The sequence below is a fragment of the Cervus canadensis genome, chromosome 22 (assembly GCF_019320065.1).
Source record: "Cervus canadensis isolate Bull #8, Minnesota chromosome 22, ASM1932006v1, whole genome shotgun sequence".
Classification (NCBI taxonomy): Eukaryota; Metazoa; Chordata; class Mammalia; order Artiodactyla; family Cervidae; genus Cervus; species Cervus canadensis.
In genome coordinates this window covers 16,720,208-16,741,016 of record NC_057407.1, presented here as the reverse complement: position 1 = coordinate 16,741,016, position 20,809 = coordinate 16,720,208, and the positions used below count along the sequence as shown (strand labels likewise).

General features: G+C 42.8%; 1 protein-coding gene and 1 pseudogene across 2 annotated transcripts in view; one reads left to right on the top strand and one right to left on the bottom strand.

Moving 5' to 3' along the window:
• The window catches only part of DNAH12 (dynein axonemal heavy chain 12), a 177,223-nt gene that overhangs the window by 69,049 nt on the left and 87,365 nt on the right, over positions 1–20,809 (top strand). For both annotated transcript variants that reach the window (XM_043443267.1, XM_043443266.1), the window contains 5 exons: positions 7,074–7,183; positions 10,949–11,132; positions 11,267–11,407; positions 19,409–19,492; positions 20,128–20,316. In XM_043443267.1, coding sequence (XP_043299202.1) covers positions 7,074–7,183; positions 10,949–11,132; positions 11,267–11,407; positions 19,409–19,492; positions 20,128–20,316 — 708 coding nt within the window. The remainder of the gene's footprint in view (positions 1–7,073; positions 7,184–10,948; positions 11,133–11,266; positions 11,408–19,408; positions 19,493–20,127; positions 20,317–20,809) is intronic.
• Positions 16,250–17,656, bottom strand: LOC122424980 (annotated as a pseudogene).

Below are 20,809 nucleotides of genomic sequence, written 5' to 3'. Positions count from 1 at the left end.
TGTAGGTATGGAGGCTTTTGGATGGTCTCTTATTAATGTTCTGTGTAGTCAGGAGTTTTCTGGTGTTCTCAGGTTTGGGGCTTAAGTCTCCTGCCTCTGGATTTCAGTTTTATTCTTCCAGTAGTCTCAAGACTTCTCTAACTATACAGCACTGATAATAAAACTTCCAGGTTAATGGTGAAAAGATTCTCCACCATGAGGGACACCTAGAGATGTTCACAGAGTTACATGAAGAAGAGGAGAGGGAGGAGGGAGATAGAGATGAGCAGGAGGAGAAAAGGGGGGACTCGAGAGGAGAGAGACAGATCTATGCAGTTGTCTGTTCCCAAAGTGTTCTCCGTAGCCCAGACACCCACAAAGATTCACAGAATTGGATTGGGAAGAGAAGGGGAAAGGAGGAAATAGAGGTGTTCTGAGGTAGAAAACGGAGAGTCAAGATTGGGAGAGTAATCAACACACTCCTGAATAAAAATGGGAACTGAATATTGGATTCTTAAATGTCCAAAATTTATATCACATGCTGAAAAACAAAGATTAAAAATCTAGAGTAGAGGTTAGACTCTTAAAGATACAATATTAAAAACAAAAACACAAAAAATTTTAGATATATGAAGTTTGGTTTAACAATAGGGCCTCTCTTTTTTTTTTGCAAGGTTATAGTGAAATGAAAATGAAAATTAAGGAGTAGTAGAGGAGTAATAGAGGACTTTAAAAGAAAATAAGAGAAAAAGAAAGAAAAAAAAAAGAAGAAAAGAAAAAAAACAAGAAAAAAAATTTTTTTCCTAATTAAAAAAATCGTAAAAATATATGAAAATGAAAGTTAAGGAGTAGTGGGGGAGTAATAGGGAATTTTAAAAGAAAAGAAAAGAGAAAAAAATAAAAAAGAAAAGAAAAGAAAAAATTTTTTTAATTAAAAAAAAAAAAGTAAAAATATATCTAGGACTTTTTCTGGCGCTGTTGCAGTCAGTGTGGGTTCGGTTCAGTTTCAGATAGCTCCACATTCCAGCTTACACTTCTTGATATCTATAGGCCCCTTCCTGTGTAGTCGGTGTTACCTACAGGGATTTTAATCTGTTGCACCGGTCCCTTCTGAAGCAGTTCCCTTTGTTTATTTGGCTTGTGTTTGCCGGTCTCTTCAGTGCCTAGTTTCCGCCCTGACACAGGCAGGCGGAGGTGGTCTCTTGCTCAGGTTCGCTAGTTCCGTCGCGCTGCGGGGAGGGAGGGGCGCTGCTTTCCCCGTCTACGCTGCTCAGGCTCCCGGCTGCTCTATATGGAGCGTGCCCTGCGTTGCGTGGGTTCCAGTTTTCGGGTATTCCACAAACGCGCTGACTCGGTTGTGCCTGCGTTTTGTGCCTTCCCCGCCGGAGCAGCTTAGCAGCCAGGAGCTTGACAGGCGCACTCTCCCTGGGTGCGGTGTGCCTTCTCCCCTCCGCGGGCACAGCCTCAGTTTCCGCCCGTGCCGGTCGGGTGCGTGTGCCTTGAGTTTAGCCGCAACCCTCCCGGCAGATGTCGACCATTCAGAATCTCAGGAAGTCTTTGGTTAGAAACTGGAAGCCTGTTTGCAATGTGGTAGGGGATGCCGTCTTTGGGGCCGAGTTTGCCCCTTTCACCTCCCCCCTGCCTCCTGCCTCCGGCGGGGCTGGGCCGGTCAGCCATAGCCTAGCTCTTCTCTGGACTTGCCCAGACCCTTTGTTCTGTGAACGGCCGGCAGTGTGTTCAGGCCGGTTAATTTTCTCTCTTTTGCTATCTCACAATTAAGTTGGAAGCTCACAAAAGCTCCCTCCAATTGCCCTCAGGGCACTCAGGCCCGGTCCTTACCCTGAGCAATGCCGCCAGCTCCTCTCTGTTCAGCCCCCACTGGCTGGTGGCGGATGCGGGCGTCTGGGGTACTTTTCTACTGGGAGTTGCTTTTAGGCACGTAATCTGTGGGTTTTATTTATTTTTCCCTCCCAGTTAGGTTGCCCTTCGAGATTCGAAAACTTCCCCCAGACCCGCCAGTGTGAGGTTTTCCTGGTGCTTGGAAACTTCCTCTATTAAGACTCCCTTCCCGGGACAGGTCTCTGTCCCTAGCTCTTTTGTCTCTCTTTTTATCTTTTATATTTTGTCCTACCTCCTTTCAAAGACAATGGGCTGCTTTTCTGGGCTCCTGATGTCTTCAGCTAGCGATCAGAAGTTGTTTTGTGAAGTTTGCTCTGCGTTCAGTTGTTCTTTCGATGAATTTGTGGGGGAGAAAGTGGTCTCCCTGTCCTATTCCTCCACCATCTTGGCTCCTCCCCCTGTGTGTACCTTTTTGAACTATGGTCTTCTCAGGGTATTCTCCCAGAAGTGGGATTGCCAGATCAAATGATAGCTTTGTTTTTCCTGCTTGAAGGAACCAAAATACTGTACTTTACAGCACTACCAATTTGCATTCCTTCCAGCAGTGTACAAAGGTTGCATATTCTCCATGCCCTCTTCAGCATTTGCTGTTTGGAAACTTGCTGATGGTGGCCATTCTAACTGGAGTCAGTTGATAACTCGTCGCAGATTCTAATTTGCAATTGTCGAATAATTGGCTTGGAAAAGGAAATGGCACCCCACTCCCAGTACTCTTGCCTGGAAAATCCCATGGACGGAGGAGCCTGGTAGGCTTCAGTCCATGGGGTCGCGAAGAGTCGGACATGACTGAGCGACTTCACTTTCACTTTTCACTTTCATGCATTAGAGAAGGAAATGGCAACCCACTCCAGTGTTCTTGCCTGGAAAATCCCAGGGACGGGGGAGCCTGGTGGGCTGCCATCTATGGGGTCGCACAGAGTTGGACATGACTGAAGCGATTTAGCAGCAGCAATAATTGGCTTATCATTGGCTTTTTATCAACAGTATAAATAAAATGTACCTCTTGAATTTTCTTCTTGAAATCCAGCCCATTCAAAAATTCTTTATCCATGATCTTTGTGAGGACATTTCTTCAGGGGCAGGTATTATATATTTGCAGCAATACAAATCTTGTGGATGTTAACTACGATAACAGCAGGGAGTCAAGTTGCTGTTATGAGAAACGGCCACAAGATGGGAGTACTTTCCCATTCCCAATCTGGAAAATAGAATTGGAGCCTTTTAGACAAAATTGTGTTCCTGATGGTAAATGAGAACGGAACAGGGTGGGGACGGGGGTGGGGGGTAGAACAAAGACCCAAGGGCTTGTGTCTCTTTACCTCTGCCCCCCTTCCTTACCTATTTGCCTCCTCCCACACCCCTCAGCCAAAGCCCGAGCCCTCCAAAAGCGTTTTGCCAAGAGTATTGAGGGTCAGTAGCTAGGGTGGCTCTAAGCAAACTGGCTTTTCCTGGGACCACACCACGGGGCGCTCTGGAGCGCAAAGATTCTCAGAGATCTTCCTGGCGTGCCGCTCCACTGTCCTTTGGAGGCACGAGTCTTGGCTGACCTGAGAAGGGCCCGCCTGCATGCCGAAGCAGTGGTTTTATTTGAGGGGACCCGGCACTTCTGATAGAAGTGGGAATCATTTGCTGGCATGACCTCCTGAGCAGCCTCAAACTCACACCACTCATGCTTTGGGAGCCGAGTCTACTCAGGTCTAAGGATAAGAAACCAGCCTGGGTGACTCGGGTCCAGGAGAATAGAGTAGACATTTTTTGCTCTTATGACTGTTTCATTTACTTTCTTTTCTGTTTTGGATATTCTATTGCAATGGAGTTGACATGCATCGTTCTCTTTGTTTGAGTTCTTCAGCTCCTTGATTCACTTCTACATAGGCCTGTACCTAGAGTTTTGCAGATTCTCATCCCATGATGGTATTGCAGTGTTGAGTCAAATTTCCTGGGCCCTTCTGTGGGTCTTCGGCTATGATATATTTTTATGTGCATTTCCAGTAGTTTGGGGCCTCCTCATTGATCCTGCTCCCTGCGTCCCCCTGCCAACCTCCCCATCTATGCCTTGGCAGTGGTATGTTTCATGTGCAAGCCTGTGAGCCTGATTTTTGTGTGGGACACTGCTGGGTTTCGATCATGTTTTAGCTATCACCTGTAAGTGAAATCAGTCATACTTGTGTTCTGTCTGCCTCACTGGGCTTAGTGTGAGCCTCTCCTGGCCCATTGAGTTGCTTAAAACAGCATGATTTCATTGTGTTTGGGGCTGAGTCACTGTCCACTGGTATGGGTGGCTTGCCTTCTTTCTCTGTTCATCTGTCCTCACACTTGGGTCATTCCTCTGCCTTGGCTATTGTAAATAATGCAGACACGACCAATACAGTGCCTGTGACTTTTGCAAGGATGCTTTTCTCTGGGTATCCTTCCAGGAAGAGATACACAATCTTTGGTAGCTCCGTTTTTCTTTTCTTAAATGAACATCCAGACTATTCTCCAGAGTGACTGTTGCCAGTTTATAGTCCCACCTTGGCACTGGAGAGTTCCCTATTCCCCCATTCCACTCCCCAGACCCGGGGAGCCTTTTTTGAAGTGTTGATTTTGTAATGATTGCTGCCAGAGGATCCCTGGGTGTCTTTGTCTTGGGGTCTTTCTCCTGAGAGATCCTGAGCATTTTCGTTTCAGGTGATTTTTCTCTGTGACAAAGACTATGAATAAAATGTGGCTGTTGAAATATGCACGGGGAGGGTCGGCTGTATTTTGAGTTAGGTTTTCATTAGGTGCCGCCATGGACCTTTCTTGGTGGGGAAGGTCATCTGCATCCCCAATCCTGTGAACCTTAAGTACTCTGCCTTCAGTCTTCTCGTTGCAGTTCCAGAAGATGTCCACAAGGCGGCAGCACTTCTTCATGCACCACTGTGTTCACTGGGCCATCCTTCCTGGGTCGTCAAGGAGAGTGGAAGGTGCCCAAGGGCTTGTGTCTCTTTACCTCTGTCTGCTTCCTCTACCCCTTCGCCTCCTCCCGACCACCTCAGTCAAACCCCAAGCCCTGCAAAAGTGTTATGCCGAGGGTCCTGAGTGTCAGTTGTTGGGGCGACTGTAAGCAAGCTGGCTGTAATCAGGGACCACAGCCCCGGGAGCCCTGGAGCCCTACTCCTCTCGGAGCTCTTCCAGGCGCGCCTCTTCACCGTCCTTTGGCGCCTTGAGGCTCGGCCTAGGTGGAAAGGGCCCACCTGCATCCTCGGTGGTGGTTTCATTCAGGGGGCACCCCCGCCAAGTTCTGATGGAAGCGGGGCTCCTTTGCTGGCACGGCCTCCTGAGCAGCCTCAATCCCACCCCAGTCTGCTTTGGGAGCCGAGTCCGCTCAGGTCTAGGGTTGGGCCAGGTCCCAGGGGGATTGTTATGGTTAGAAGTCCACTATTTTTCCTTATTTGTGTCTGCTGAATGTCCTGTGTTCTTTCTCCTCTTGTTGTTTTAAATGTTTTCTCTGTTTCCGTTCTTGACTCTGTGCCAAGTTTTGTTTATTTTGTACTTATCCTGCTTGGTATTTGCTGCACTTCTGCTATCTGTGTATTACTTCCTTTCTCCAGAAAATTCTTATTATCTTTTAAAGTATTTCTTCTATCCAGTTTTCTCTCCCCTGTCCTTCTGGGGCTCCAGTTACATGAATTAATATTTCTGACTATTTTATATTGTCTCACATGTCTCTTATGATCTGTTTCTGTTTTGTTTTTCATTGTTTTTATTATCTGTGCTTTAGTTTGGATACTTTTATTGACTTGTCTTTAAGATTCATGATCCTTTCTTTGGTTTTGTTCGGTCTACCAATAAGCCTCTCCAATGAACTGCTAATTTTATCTTTTATTTTTTTCAGCTTTATTTTATCCACTTTGATTTTATTAAGAGGTCTCATTTCTTTGCTTAAATTCTTCATCTTTTCATCTATTTTTGTAATATTGTCTATGTTCTTTTATACATTTATAAAAGTCATTTTATTTTTTTGTCAGCTAATTACGACATCTGAGTCATCTGTGAGTTATTTTATTTACTATGTTTTTCCCCCTTGCTGATCAACAGCTGTTTTTTCTTATGACTGTTAAAAATTGAGTAGAAAATAAGAGGGTGAACTGGTTGTATTTTCCTGTAGGAAACCATGCTTTTTTGCTTTGTAAGATAGCTAGGTTGAGCTGCTGATCTTTTCAACCAGGAGTTGACCTGAACCAGAGTCTCGTTGCACAAGTATTGATCATTAGTTTATCTCTGATTTCAAATGTCTTTAGAGTGAGAGTTGTCCTAGTCTCTGATAGGATCCTTCCTCTAGCAGCATTTTGGGATAAAAACATCCGAAGACTAAGAAAATCTCTTTCTGTGGGGGCTTGTAGCTAAGCCCTTGATTTCTTGTGTCACTTCACACTGAGCAAAAGCATACACAGTGGAAAAACCAGCTTTATGTTTGAAACTCCTCCAGATTTATATGTCACAGGAGCCTGCATGGTCATTAAAATATCTGTCAATTTCTCCTTACTTCAGCAAACTCCCTCTGCAGTATAGCGGGTCAGTCCAATACCTACCTGTCTTTACTTGCTTCTAGAAGTAAAACTAGCAGCTGGTCTGTGTGAAAGGCTCATCCCTTTCTGAAATTTAGTTCCTTTAGGCTTGTGCTCAATGTTCGGTTGCTCAGTTGTGGCCAACTTGTTGCAACCCCTTGGACTGTAGCCCAGCAGGCTTCTCTGTCAGTGGAATTTTCTAGGCAGGAATATTGGAATGGTTTGCCATTTCTGAAATTTAGTTCCTTTAGACTTACATGTATCCAAAATGCTCCTGTGTGTTTACAGTTTTTATGATTTTTGTAACCTCTGTGTGTTTCTATTTACCATAGTGTGAAGGATTGTTTGGCATGTCCTTCTATATATAGCCTAATCAAAAGTGGAGTTCTGGAAAAACTAATAAGACAAGTTGTTTTCATGCAGCATATACCCAATACTATGGTGCCATGATCACTGATAACTTATAATGGGAAACATTAATTTTTTAAAGTATTTTAATTCCATTTCTTCCTTAAGCAAAAAAAAAAAGGTTTAAGAAGTAGTTTACAAATATAAGAGGACACAATTTTATTGTTTCTTGAAAAATTTATGTTTATAAGACATGAATGATATGATTTACAATAGCATTTTGTAGAAATGCATTCCATTTTTCTTTTATTTTAGGAATTTTTAGAATGTGCTCATGAAGCCTGCAAAGTACATAATCTTCAGCCTGTTAAATTTTTTCTTGAAAAAATGATTCAGACATATGAGATGATGATCGTTAGACATGGGTAAGATTATAGATAGTTAGATGCCATAGTTAGCTGTTATTTTTTTAAGTTAAACTATTAAAACAACTAAAATTTATAAACCAAAGAGTCAGCAAATTTTGCTAGGTGCAGTAGGGAGCAACCCTCCATCCCCACTCTACCCCAACCAATCTCCATTCCAGTGACTTAAAAACAACGCTGTATTTCTCTCACGCTACATGTCCAAAAAAGATTGGAAAGGAGTGCTCATTCAGTGATGTAGGACTAATGACCCTCCACAATTTGCCCCTTTGATCATCAAATACGTTATTTGTTCTACTTCATGAACATTAAATACACTTTTACTTTCCCAAGGAGGCAACCTGAAAGTTCCAACCAAGGAACCAGACTCAAAGTCTAGAATCTCTAGATGATATGTGATAGTCTGTGTATCAGATTTGAAAGCTGTTCCTCTTGTTCCAGAGATCTAAAAATAGAAAAACAAGTTATCTGCCCTGCACACATCCAGCATTATAATAGTGGGTTTACAGAACATGATTACCACAGCAAATACTCACATTCAGAAACTGAAGAGACAAAGCCGGTACTTGTCAATAGCAGTTCTGAAATTCAGCAGGGCATGTTGGGCCCTAATTCCAGAGCCAGACTGACTGTAAAGTACCTCAGTAGTTTGTACAGGCCCTTCCAGGGAGTCAGAGTCATTTTATACATAATTTATTGTAAAGGGTATCATCAAATGGCTCTGGCCATTTTATATTCATAATTTTATATATATATATATATATTTTTTCCCCCTTCCTGAAACAGCCTCCCCTACCAATTGTATAAACTGAGATCCCCGTAAAACCTGGGTATACTTCTGTTTGACGTTGCTACCCAAGAGGGGTTTTCCAGGAACCTGTCCTCTGTGGACTTTGGTTCAACCTTGTGAGGGGTCTCCCCTCTTCCTTTTCTTCCCTGGTCACATGTGAGGTGGATAATAGAGAAAATTTCCTTGAGAGCTGAAAAATGTTTTCAGCTGGCTCTCTACCTATGCAAAGTTGATGTCTCAAAGGTCATGATTTTTTAAAGGCAGGTTTTTTTTTTAAGCTCTTTGTATTATATAAATTTTCAAACATATGTAAAAATAGAGGGAATTAGTACAGTCAACCCTCATGCATTCAGTAACTAAGAGTCTTTTTTACATCTTAAGCATTCACATTGTGTTTTAGCCTAGACTCATGATTTCTTTGTCAGTTAACTCTCTCAGAAACTTAATAAACTTTTTTTCCATTTGATTCCAGGTGTGTCAGGAACCACCAGAGTAGTCCTTACTAAGTCACACCTTTCTAAATGTCCTTGTAGTATCCTTGAACCTATCTGGCTTAGTTGGTAGGCCCATTTCCTTAATCTGTTTTCCCTAATTATTTCACCATCTGGAAATGATTGCTGGGAACCATATTAACCTTGCATATCTTATAATGAAGTGATACAATGGCCCTGCTCTTGATTTGGTCTTGCTACTAGGCTAAGCTGATCTTTGTTGTTCAAAGATTTTCTCAACTTATATACTAGGCTAAGCTGATCTTTGTTGTTCAAAGATTTTTCTCAACTTATCTCTTACCGATTGCAGATGAGAATAAATCACCTCATTCAGTCTCTCAAGTCTCTATATCTCAGCTTTCTCTACTTTCATTCCTGCTTGCAAAGTGGCCATATTTTCCTGAGCTCATTTCTTTTTGTAGTTCCTTGTTAAATGCATCCCTTAGCCACCAATATATACTAATAATTCTCTGTTCACTATCTTTTCCCCCTAAAACCACAATTTCAATAGATTTATTATCTATCTCCCAGATTATCTCAAGGAATAAATTTACCAAATGTTTGATCAGTCGCTTAGTCGTGTCCGACTCTTTGCAACCTCATGATCCGCAGCATACCAGGCCTCCCTGTCCATCATCAACTCCTGGAGTTTATGCAAACTCATGTCCATTGAGTCGATGATGCCATCCAACCATCTCATCCTCTGTCATCCCCTGCTCCTCCTGCCCTCCATCTTTCCCAGCATCAGGGTCTTTTCCAATGAGTCAGCTCTTAGCATCAGGTGGCCAAAGTGTTGGAGTTTTAGCTTCAACATCAGTCCTTCCAATGAACACCCAGGACTGATCTCCTTTAGGATGGATTGGTTGGATCTCCTTGCAGTCCAAGGGACTCTCAAGAATCTTCTCCAAGACCACAGTTCAAAAGCATCAATTCTTTGGCGCTCAGCTTTCTTTATAGTCCAACTCTCACATCCATACATGACTACTGGAAAAACAGGTTTGACTAGACGGAACTTTGTTGGCAAAGTAATGTCTCTGCTTTTTAAGATGCTGTCTAGGTTGGTCATAACTTTCCTTCCAAGGAGCAAGCGTCTTTTAATTTCATGGCTGCAGTCACCACCTGCAGTGATTTTGGAACCCCCAAAATAAAGTCAGCCACTGTTTCCATTGTTTCCCCATCTATTTGCCATGAAGTGATGGGACCGGATGCCATGATCTTAGTTTTCTGAATGTTGAGCTTTAAGCCAACTTTTTCACTCTCCTCATTCACTTTCATCAAGAGGCTCTTTAGTTCTTCTTCACTTTCTACCATAAGGGTGGTATCATCTGCATATCTGAGGTTATGGATATTTCTCCCAGCAATCTTGATTCCAGCTTGTGCTTCATCCAGTCCAGCGTGTCTCATGATATACTCTGCATATAAATTAAATAAGCAGGGTGACAATATACAGCCTTGACGTACTCCTTTTCCTGTATGGAACCAGTCTGTTGTTCCATGTCCAGTTCTAACTGTTGCTTCCTGACCTGCATACAGGTTTCTCAAGAGGCAGGTCGGGTGGTCTGGTATTCCCATCTCTTTCAGAATTTTCCACAGCATAGCATTAATTCCCAATCCTTTAGCCTCTGTTAATAGTTAATTTGCCACCCACAACTTAGCCTCTAAGCCAGTGCCCCTTATTTTAGTCTCTCTCTCTCTTTCTTTTTTTTTTTTTTTATCGTGGCAAGAATACCTTTCTCCCTTCTAGGTACCAATTTCTATCAGTAAGGACGGACTAGGTTATTCCAGAGAAACAATCTGTACCCAAATCTTAGTGACTTGAGAACAAAGGTGTATTTCTCAATCATACTGTTTTCAGTATAATTTAACTTGGAGGTTCTGCTCATCATAATTATTCAGGTCCCAGGCTGTTGGAGCAGCCACCGTCTCAACATTGTGGGTCACAGCTTGCTAGAGGGAAAAGAGAGAGCTCTGTAGGGTCCCTTATGGGCAATTATCTCTCCTCTACCAAGTAACACTCATCATTTCCATTTATTACTCCTTAGTCACCTAGTAGTCCTGAAAGAGAGCAAGGAAGGCTACTATGTTCCAGCAGAGAAGAGATTCAGGGTATTTGGCAAAGAGCACTGTAGTAAGTGAAAATGAGGAAAAGTGAATCCTCTCCACCTCCCTGCTTAGGAAACCTCAAGTCATTAAATTTTTTTTCTTAAGTATGCAGTTGTTTCCATTTTCATTTGGAAATTTTTTTTTTCATCATTTGGAAAATTTTTATTCTCTTTTGTAGATAAAGGTTTTAATATTGAGAACTTGATTTAGAGGTCAGTTAAATGTAACCACCTTATATCCAAGACAAAGTAATATAATTTCAAAAATTATATGTAGTAATTATCATAAGGTGAAAGTTTATATACAAATATATAGGTAAATAATTTAACTTACCATTATTTTTGAGAATCTTATTGTATAATGACTTCTTTTCCTTCATAGTTTTATGTTAGTAGGAGAGCCTTTTGCTGCTAAAACAAAAGTTCTGCATATGCTGGCTGATACTCTAACTCTTATGAATGAACGTGGCTATGGAGAGGAAGAAAAAGTCATTTATAGGACTGTAAACCCCAAATCCATTACTATGGGCCAACTTTTTGGACAATTTGACCCAGTGTCCCACGAGGTAATCCACAGTAGAAACATTCTCTACTCTTATTGACAATGCACATTAAGCCAAGAAATTTGAAATATTTTTATGTTATCACTTTATAGTTTTTTTAAAGGAAGCTTTCCAACTCTTCCTTTTTTCCTCCTCAGTGGACTGATGGCATTGTGGCTAACACTTTTAGAGAATTTGCCTTATCAGAAACACCTGACCGGAAATGGGTTGTATTTGATGGTCCCATTGACACTTTGTGGATAGAGAGCATGAACACAGTACTGGATGATAATAAAAAGGTAAACCATCATGATTAAAAGCAAAACAGATGCACAGTATGAGTATGCTTAACGCTACTGAGCTGCAAACCTAAAATGGTTAACATGGTAAATTTATGTTGTTTTTTTTACCACAATTAAAAAAAAAACAAAGCAGATACAGACATGCTTAAGCATGTTATATGTCCAACAACTAAATCCCAATATTTAAAATGAAGGATGCCGCAAATTGAAAAAGTTTATAAGTTATCTTTTCAATGAAAACTATGCTGTGGTAAATTCTTTGCTTAGTTTTTTTTTTAAATTAAAATACAAGTATATTAAAATTACTGCATTAGCAGGAAGGTATAGTAATGTGATAATAAGTTATGTGACTATAGTCTTAAGGTTTCTTATAGAAATTTAATATTTCAGAAGAAAACAAAAACCCTTCTTTTTTGAAAACATAGACTGCTTCAGTGCTTATATGTGGTACATAACCTTAGAACCTGTGAGATTTAAAAAAATAAGAAAATGGAAGTCTTATATTTATTTTAACTGAGAGATAACATATGTAAAGTATAAAATGCATACCAAAGTTTAGAGTCTTATGTATTTTTTTACATACACATACATCCAGATGACCAAATTATAAATAAAAATACCTTAAATTTATTGTTTCCTACAAGGTTCACTTAAGTCCCTATGCAATCTGTACATCTTCCCAAAGGCACAATCATTATTCTAACTTGTGCTGTGATAAACTAGTTTTGCCAGTTCTTGAACTTCATGTAAATAGAATCATACCATATAATGTTTTCTTTCTTTTGGTCAATACAACAACCTATGATATTAATATTGTAGTTCCATTTTATTTCTTTATTATTCTTTTAATATCTGTATTAGTATTCTACTGTATCAATATACCACAATTTATTTTTATATCTAAATGAAATAATTATACTACTAAGTAAGCAAACTAGTTTAATTAACATTCAAACATATACTCCAGTACTTTATCATAAGTAGTTAGTTGTTTGTTTATTTTTTTTTTCATTATTCAGTCATATTGATTGGACTAAGGGGGAAAGCAAACAGACAAGAAATAGTGATGATTCAGAAGAGAGGGTTAATCAGTTTAGTCAAGCCTAAGGTAAGAGAAACCCCACTAAGACGGTATGCACTGAGAGAGGGCATCAGAGGGCAGACAGACTGAAACCACAATCACAGAAAACTAACCAATGTAATCACACAGACCACAGCCTTGTCTAACTCAGTGAAACTAAGCCATGCCATGTAGGGCCACCCAAGATGGATGGGTGGAGAGTTCTGACAAAATGTGGTCCACTGGAGAAGGGAATGGCAAACCACTTCAGTATTCTTGCCTTGAGAACCCCATGAACAGAATGAAAAGGCAAAAAGATAGGATACTGAAAGATGAACTCCCCAGGTGGATAGGTGCCCAATATGCCACTGGAGATCAGTGGAGAAATAACTCCAGAAAGAATGAAGAGACGGAGCCAAAGCAAAAACAACACCCAGTTGTGGATGTGCCTGGTGATAGAAGCAAGGTCTGATGCTATAAAAAGCAATATTGCATAGGAACCTGGAACATTAGGGCTATGAATCAAGGCAAATTGGAAATGGTCAAACAGGAGATGGCAAGAGTGAATGTCGACATTTTAGGAATCAGAGAACTAAAATGGACTGGAATGGGTGAATTTAACTTAGATGACCATTATTTCTACTACTGTGGGCAGGAATCCCTTAGAAGAAATGGAGGAGCCATCATAGTCAACAGAAGAGTCTGAAATGCAGTACTTGTATGCAATCTCAAAAACGACAGCATGATCTCTGTTCGTTTCCAAGGCAAACCCGACCAGTAATGCTGAAGAAGCTGAAGCTGAACAGTTCTATGAAGACCTGCAAGACCTTTTAGAATTAACACCCCAAAAAGATGTCTTTTTCATTATAGGGGAATGGAATGCAAAAGTAGGAAGTCAAGAAACACCTGGAGTAACAGGCAAATTTGGCCTTGGGAGTACAGAATGAAGCAGGGCAAAGGTTAATAGAGTTTTGCCAAGAGAATGCACTGGTCATAGCAAACACCCTCTTCCAACAACACAAGAGAAGACGCTACACATGGACATCACCAGATGGTCAATACCAAAATCAGATTGATTATATTCTTTGCAGCCAAAGATGGAGAAGCTCTATACAGTCAGCAAAAATAAGACCGGGAGCTGACTGTGGCCCAGATTGTGAACTCCTTATTACCAAATTCAGACTTAAATGGAAGAAAGTAGGGAAAACCACTAGGCCATTCATAACCAATCTAACCCTTATGATTATACAGTGGAAGTGAGAAATAGACTTAAGGGACTAGATCTGATAAGAGTGCCTGATGTACAGGAGACAGGGATCAAGACCATCCCCAAGAAAAAGGAATGCAAAAAAGCAAAATAGCTGTCTGAGGAGGCCTTACAAATAGCTGTGAAAAGAAGAGAAGCTAAAAGCAAAGGAGAAAAGGAAAGACATATCCATTTGAATGCAGAGATCCAAAGAATAGCAAGGATAGATAAGAAAGCCTTCCTCAGTGATCAGTGCAAAGAAATAGAGGAAAACTATAGAATGGGAAAGACTAGAGATCTCTTCAAGAAAATTAGAGATACCAAGGGAACATTTCATGCAAAGATGGGCTCTATAAAGGACAGAAACGGTATGGACCAAACAGAAGCAGAAGATATTAAGAAGAGATGGCAAGAATACACAGAAGAACTGTACAAAAAAGATCTTCATGACCCAGATAATCACGATGGTGTGCTTACTCACCTAGAGCCAGATATCCTGGAATGTGAAGTCAAGTGGGCCTTAGGAAGCATCACTACAAACAAAGCTAGTGGACGTGATGGAATTCCAGTTGAGCTATTTCAAATCCTAAAAAATGATGCTATAAAAGTGCTACACTCAATATGCCAGCAAATTTGGAAAACTCAGCAGTGGCCACAGGACTGGAAAAGGTCAGTTTTCATTCCAATCCCTAAGAAAGGCAATGCCAAAGAATGCTCAAACTATTGCACAACTGCACTCATCTCACACGCTAATAAAGTAATGCCCAAAATTCTCCAAGCCAGGCTTCGGCAATATGTGAACTGTGAAGTTCCAGATGTTCAAGCTGGTTTTAGAAAAGGCAGAGGAACCAGAGATCAAATTTCCAACATCTGCTGAATCATTGAAAAAGCAAGAGGGTTCCAGAAAAACATCTATTTCTGCTTTATTGACTATGCCAAAGCCTTTGACTGTGTGGATCACAAGAAACTGTGGGAAATACTTCAAAAGATGGGAATACCAGACCTCCTGACCTGCCTCTTGAGAAATCTGTGTGCAGGTCAGGAAGCAATGGTTAGAACTGGACATGGAACAACAGACTGGGTCCAAATCGGGAAAGGAGTACATTCAAGTTGTATATTGTCACCCTGCTTACTTAACTTATATGGAAAGTACACCATAAGAAACACTGGACTGGATGCAGCACAAGCTGGAATCAAGATTGCTGGGAGAAATATCCATAACCTCAGATATGCAGATGATACCACCCTTATGGCAGAAAGTGAAGAAGAACTAAAGAGCCTCTTGATGAAAGTGAAAGAGAAGAGTGAAAAAGTTGGCTTAAAGCTCAAAATTCAGAAAACTAAGATCATGGCATCTGGTCCCATCACTTCATGGCAAATAGATGGGGAAACAATGGAAACAGTGGCTGACTTTATTTTGGGGGTTCCAAAATCACTGCAGGTGGTGACTGCAGCCATGAAATTAAAAGACTCTTATTCCTTGGAAGGAAAGTTATGACCAACTTAGACAGCATATTAAAAAGCAGAGACATTACTTTGTCAACAAAGGTCCATCTAGGCAAGGCTATGGTTTTTCCAGTAGTCATGTATGGATGTGAGAGTTGGACTATAAAGAGTCCTGAGTGCTGAAGAATTGATGCTCTTGAACTCTTGAGAGTCCCTTGGACTGCAAGGAGATCCAACCAGTCCATCCTAAAGGAGATCAGTCCCGGGTGTTCATTGTAAGGACTGATGCTGAAGCTGAAACTCCAATACTTTGGCCACCTGATGCAAAGAGCTGACTCATTTGAAAAGATCCTGATGCTGGGAAAGATTGAAGGCAGCAGGAGAAGGGGACAACAGAGGATGAGATGGTTGGATGGCATCACCAACTCAATGGACGTGAGTTTGCATAAACTCTGGGAGTTGGTGATGGACAGGGAGGCCTGGTGTGCTGCAGTCCATGGGGTTGCAAAGTCAGACACAACTGAGCAACTGAACTGAAGTGAAGGACTCAGAGCCTGGTGGAAGGATTGTTTCATATCAGATGAGAGGGTAGCAGGAAACGTGAATGTGTGGCTTTAATGGTGGAAATTTTTGAAGGCAAATTGTTTTTTTCTCGATGTCCTCATGGAGTGATATATTAGGATTCCATCTCACAAGGCAGTAGGTGGGTGGCAGTTGCGGTGACTCCTAGCCCCTGACCAACCGTTTGCATGTGGAGCATGCCAACCGTGCACTTGGTCAAGGGCAGACGTGGGGCTACAGAGGCGACCTGGACACAGAACGTGGGGCAAGGAACGAGGCTGGGGTGATGGATCCGTAAAGAGGGGCCTAGTCTCCCCAATCCTCGTAGGCAGAAGAGGAAAAATAAGACTCAAACTTCTCATAAACGCCTATTTGCTGGGTACTTTCTCCTTATCTTGAAAAAAAAAAAAAACCATGGGGAAAAAAATCTCAAAAGAGATTAAAGGAATAAAACCGTAAGAAGGCGAGAGATGGGAGGCCAGGGGGAGCCTGACCACGGTAGGGCTGGGGCGTCTGCCCCTGCGCCTCAGCCTCCTTCTTGGCCCGGGGGCCGGGCTCCCAAAGCCCCGCCGGTGGGTCCCTGAGAGAAGGTGCGGGGCCTCGGCGGGGTCTCCAGGGGCCAGAGGACAGAGGCCCAGTGGCCTGCTGCTGGGTTCAGTTCGGGTTTGGGCCCAGCGAGCGGGGGCGCCAGCTGTGCGGTCTCTCTGGGCTCGGCCCCAGAGGCCGGCAGCCCCAGGTGCAGCTCGTGGGTTTGATGCGCTCCCGCCGCCCTCGGAAATGCGGGAAGGAGGGCCGTGCGAGGGCGTCCGGGTACCCGCAGTGCGTCATGGCCTCGGACCGGCAGGCGGGCGGCCGTCGGGGGCGACTGTCCGTCTGGTAGACCTTTCCAGCCGCGGGGCGACGTCCTTCAGGGGTGGATTCTTGGGTAAGACACTCGCCCGGAAGAGTGGATTTCCCAGAGAAGGATCTCGAAATGCTACGCGTCCGACTCGGTGGAGAACTTCCTGTCTGTCAGGGCCTCGGGCGCCTCCCCCTGGACCGGCTGCTTGCGGGTGCCCTGGGTGCTGGAGGCCTCCTCGCTGAGGCCGGAGCCGCGGCCCCGGGCCACGTGGTCGGTCCCTCGGACACCAGCACCTCCAGGCGTCCCACAGCCGCGCTGACGTCTAGGAAGAACTGGAGGAGACAGTCTCCTCCCCGTACCGACCGAGCCCTCGCCGGTACTCCCCCAGGCCCCCTCCGCTGTGTTCTCGGCGACGATGTAAACCCGCCTCCTCCTCTCGGGTCAGGCCCAGAAGCTGCAACCAGATGTCCGCTGAAGTTGCGTCGGGACCCAGGCTTCAGCCAGGAAGGGCCGGACGGGAGCATCGTTCTTAACGGCGACTTTGTTCGTTCCCTCGGTAGTTGCCCAGCATCATGCCTCCACACTCTCCGTTCCCAGTGGCCTGCACCAGCTTCAGGCCCTTTCCTGCTCAGCGCCTCGGTGCCCTCCGTGACGTTTGGCCTCTCCGTCTGATCTGAGGTGCAGTGCTCCTCCAGCTGCCTGAGGGCCTCGTGGGTGCTGACCTTGCTGGCTTGGTCCAGGATGCGCTGGCGTCCCCGGCCTAGCCGGCGGTCTCCCGCACCAGGACGGGCCTGTCTGGTGGGCACAGCGGCCGCTCCGCCTGCTCCGCGCGGTCTGGCAGTGGAAGCAGGCGGTGAAGCTGAGTTCCATGCCTCTGCCTTCACGCCCTCCGGCTTCTGGACGTAGTTGGCTGGGGCGATGCCCTTGTGGCTCACCTTGTTCTTGGCTTTGTACCAGTTGGGGTCCTTGGTGACGGCCACTTGGTGAGCATGTCTTCTTTGCCAAAGGGAGGGTCTTTCTTGGTAGCGCATGAAAGTTGTACTTGGCAATATAGTCTGTATGGGACGGCCAGGAAACCTGAGTTGCTGACATCTTCTCATTAGATCTGGGGTTCCCCCAGTCACAGGAAGGCGGACATGTCTCTTGGTACCTTGAGAGCGCTGCCGTCTCGGCCCCCTCACTGCGGGCAGCATCAGTGGCCTGCGGAACAGTCCATGATCTGGGGAGGGGCGCAGGGGTCCTGGGGGCTGCGGTACAAAGATGTCTGTTTGAGAAAGAAAGGGGAGGAGAGACAGCCAGACAGAGGCAGGGGGATGGCTCTGCGCCCAGGTCGAGGAGGGAAGGAAGGTGGGTGGGGCCGGGGGCTGGGAGTTCGGGGTAGTAAACAATGTGGCTGGGCTGCAAACCACCGTGGTTCGACTGGCGACATCGCGCTGGGAGCCCAGGGCTGCCCCTGGCCTCTGGATGGGGCCAAAGGATCCCGGTGGCCACAGGCTGGCTGGGGTGGAAGAGGCAGGAAGCCCGGGTGTGGCCCCCGACACCGCGGCAACCTGAATTGCCGACGTCTTGGAAGATTTGGCAAATCCTTTTGGCTATTTATTTTTTTCTTCGTGAAGCGGTAGACGGTGGTTCTTTGTACACACGAGAAAGGGGAAGGTTTAAATTAGCCATCAAGAAAAATGGAAAAGAGAGCTGCCTAGGAAAACGAAGAAGCATATCTGGGTGTTACGGAGAACCTGATAGACTTGAAGACCATGAATTCTAAGTTTAGTGCCAAGGTCTGCCTCTGTGAGATTTTCTCTACCAGTCAAGCACTTTAGATGTGGGTGTAGCTCAGGTGGCTAGACTGGAAATACAGAAAGACTTTAAATATATTGACACTACAACGCTAGAAATGCTGGACCATAGAACAGAAGCTACTTAATGAAAGAAGTGAAAACAACAGGGGAATGAAAATCTCTGTGAAAATGAAGAGCAAATTTAGTAGGAGTCAACGAGTGAGAGAGCTGTATAGATAGGAGACATTATTAAAAGTTAACGACAATTACAAACGTGGAAGCCAAGGAGATTGAGAAAACAGAATAGCTTTAATAATAATAAGATAGTTATTTGGCAGAAAAGACACAGTTGATAAATTCAGTTTTTTACATATTTGATTAAAGAGGAATGTTTTAGATTAAAAGAGACCCAGAGGAGGCTGCAAATCCAATGCATGGTCCTTGATTGAATTTTGGTCTGAATAAATCAGTTGAAAAGACATTCCTGATACAACTGAGAATATTTGAGTATTGGCTGAGTAATTAGATGATATTAAGGAATTATTGGTAATTGTGTTAGATGTGATAATGTTATTGTGGTTATACAGGACAGTCCTTATTTTAAAAGATTAATATTGACTTATTTGGATGTGAAATGCCATGATATTTGTAATGATCTTTAAAATACTTTTTAAAAAGACAAAGCAAATATGGCAAAATGTTACCATTGGTTAACTCTAGAAGATAAGTATATGAATATTCATAGTGTTCTCTATTTTTTCTATTTCTTTTTTATTAATAAAAAAGTCTTACAACTATAAAATCTGTGGTATTTCATGTAATTTTTTAATAACAAAAACTGACAGTATAGGATTTTATAGTTTTTTCAGTATATCATGTAGTTCCTGTCTCCCCTCCTTATATGAGAGAGGACAGAGCTAGACTTAGAATTTAGATTTAAGATTTTTCTGGCTTCCATCCTAAGACTTATCCTATTATATCCTAAGAGGTACTTTAATAAATAGAATAAACTTCTGAGAAGTTTGAGATTTCTTAAAATAAACTTTTGAAAAATTGTTGCTTTCAGCTTTGCCTTATGAGTGGAGAAATCATTCAGATGTCCCCTCAAATGAGCCTCATCTTTGAAGCAATGGACCTTTCCCAGGCCTCAGTAAGCTCATAATTTGATATAATAGTAGTTTATTCATCTGTTCACTGGGTCATAAGTCTTTTTTTTTTATGTATTGTTTGTTTCTTTATTAAGTCTTAAATTATTGGAGTGTAGTTGATTTACAGTGTTGTGTTAGTTTCAGGAATAAGTCATTTTTACTATGTGTCAGAAAATGAGTTAGGTGCAAAAAATACAAAGATGAATAAGACAGTGTGTGCTCATTTAGAGAGGATGAGAAGCATACTAATATATAATATATATGTGTGTGTGTGTGTATCCTGATATAGAGGTACATGTTAGTGCTCTAAGGATATGGAGGGGGCAAGTGCCCAAGCGAGGAATGGGTAGAGGAAGAGGATGTGGGAAAATGTTTGAGTGTTTGATCTGGTTTTGAGGGGTAAGACTTCTCCGTGGAGATTGGTTGGGGCTTGGCACTCCAAATCATGACAAGATGTCTTGAAAAGACTTGGAGCCATGACATATCCGGGGATCAGTAACTGCAGATAGTTTCATCTAGTGTATGTGATGCTATGGAGGAAGACAGGAGCCAGATCATGAAGGACCTTATAAGTGATGCAAACAATTCTTTAATAACTAGCAGATTGGAAGATGAAAACTTGTCTTTTTTCCTCTAGCCTGCCACTGTAAGCCGCTGTGGCATGATTTATTTGGAGCCCTCACAGTTGGGATGGAAACCACTTGTGTCTTCATGGTTGAATTCACTGAAAGGACCTCTGCAGGAACCAGATCACCAAGCTCTTCTGAGAGGACTTTTTGACTGGTTAATAGAGCCCACTTTAAACCTCCGTAAGAAAAAATGCAAGGTAACATTATAATTCTCTTATCTACTCTAATTTCTTTACTTTCCATTCAACTTGACTAAGTTTAAAGTCAGAATGGTAGGATAAATAAATCTTTTCTACTTAGACATATAATATCCACTTTAAAAAAAATCAAAAGATTGATTATGACCATCCATGATTCATATGTAGTTGTAAGAAATAATACAGAGAGATCCCATATACACTTCACCTGATTTTCCCCCATGGCAACATTTTGCAAGACTGTATTATTATATCACAACAAGGATATTGACATTGATAACATCTACTGATCTTATTTACATTTCCCTAGTTATCCTTGTACTCATGTGTCTCTCTGTGTGCATGTGTCTGTATTCATGTGCATGCATTTATCCATCGGCATTTACTTGTTTTTAATTTTAATATGTATGCTTAAAGTGTACAAGATGATTTGATATACATATATGTAATGAAATGAATGGGCTTCCCTCGTAACTCAGCTGGTAAAGAATCC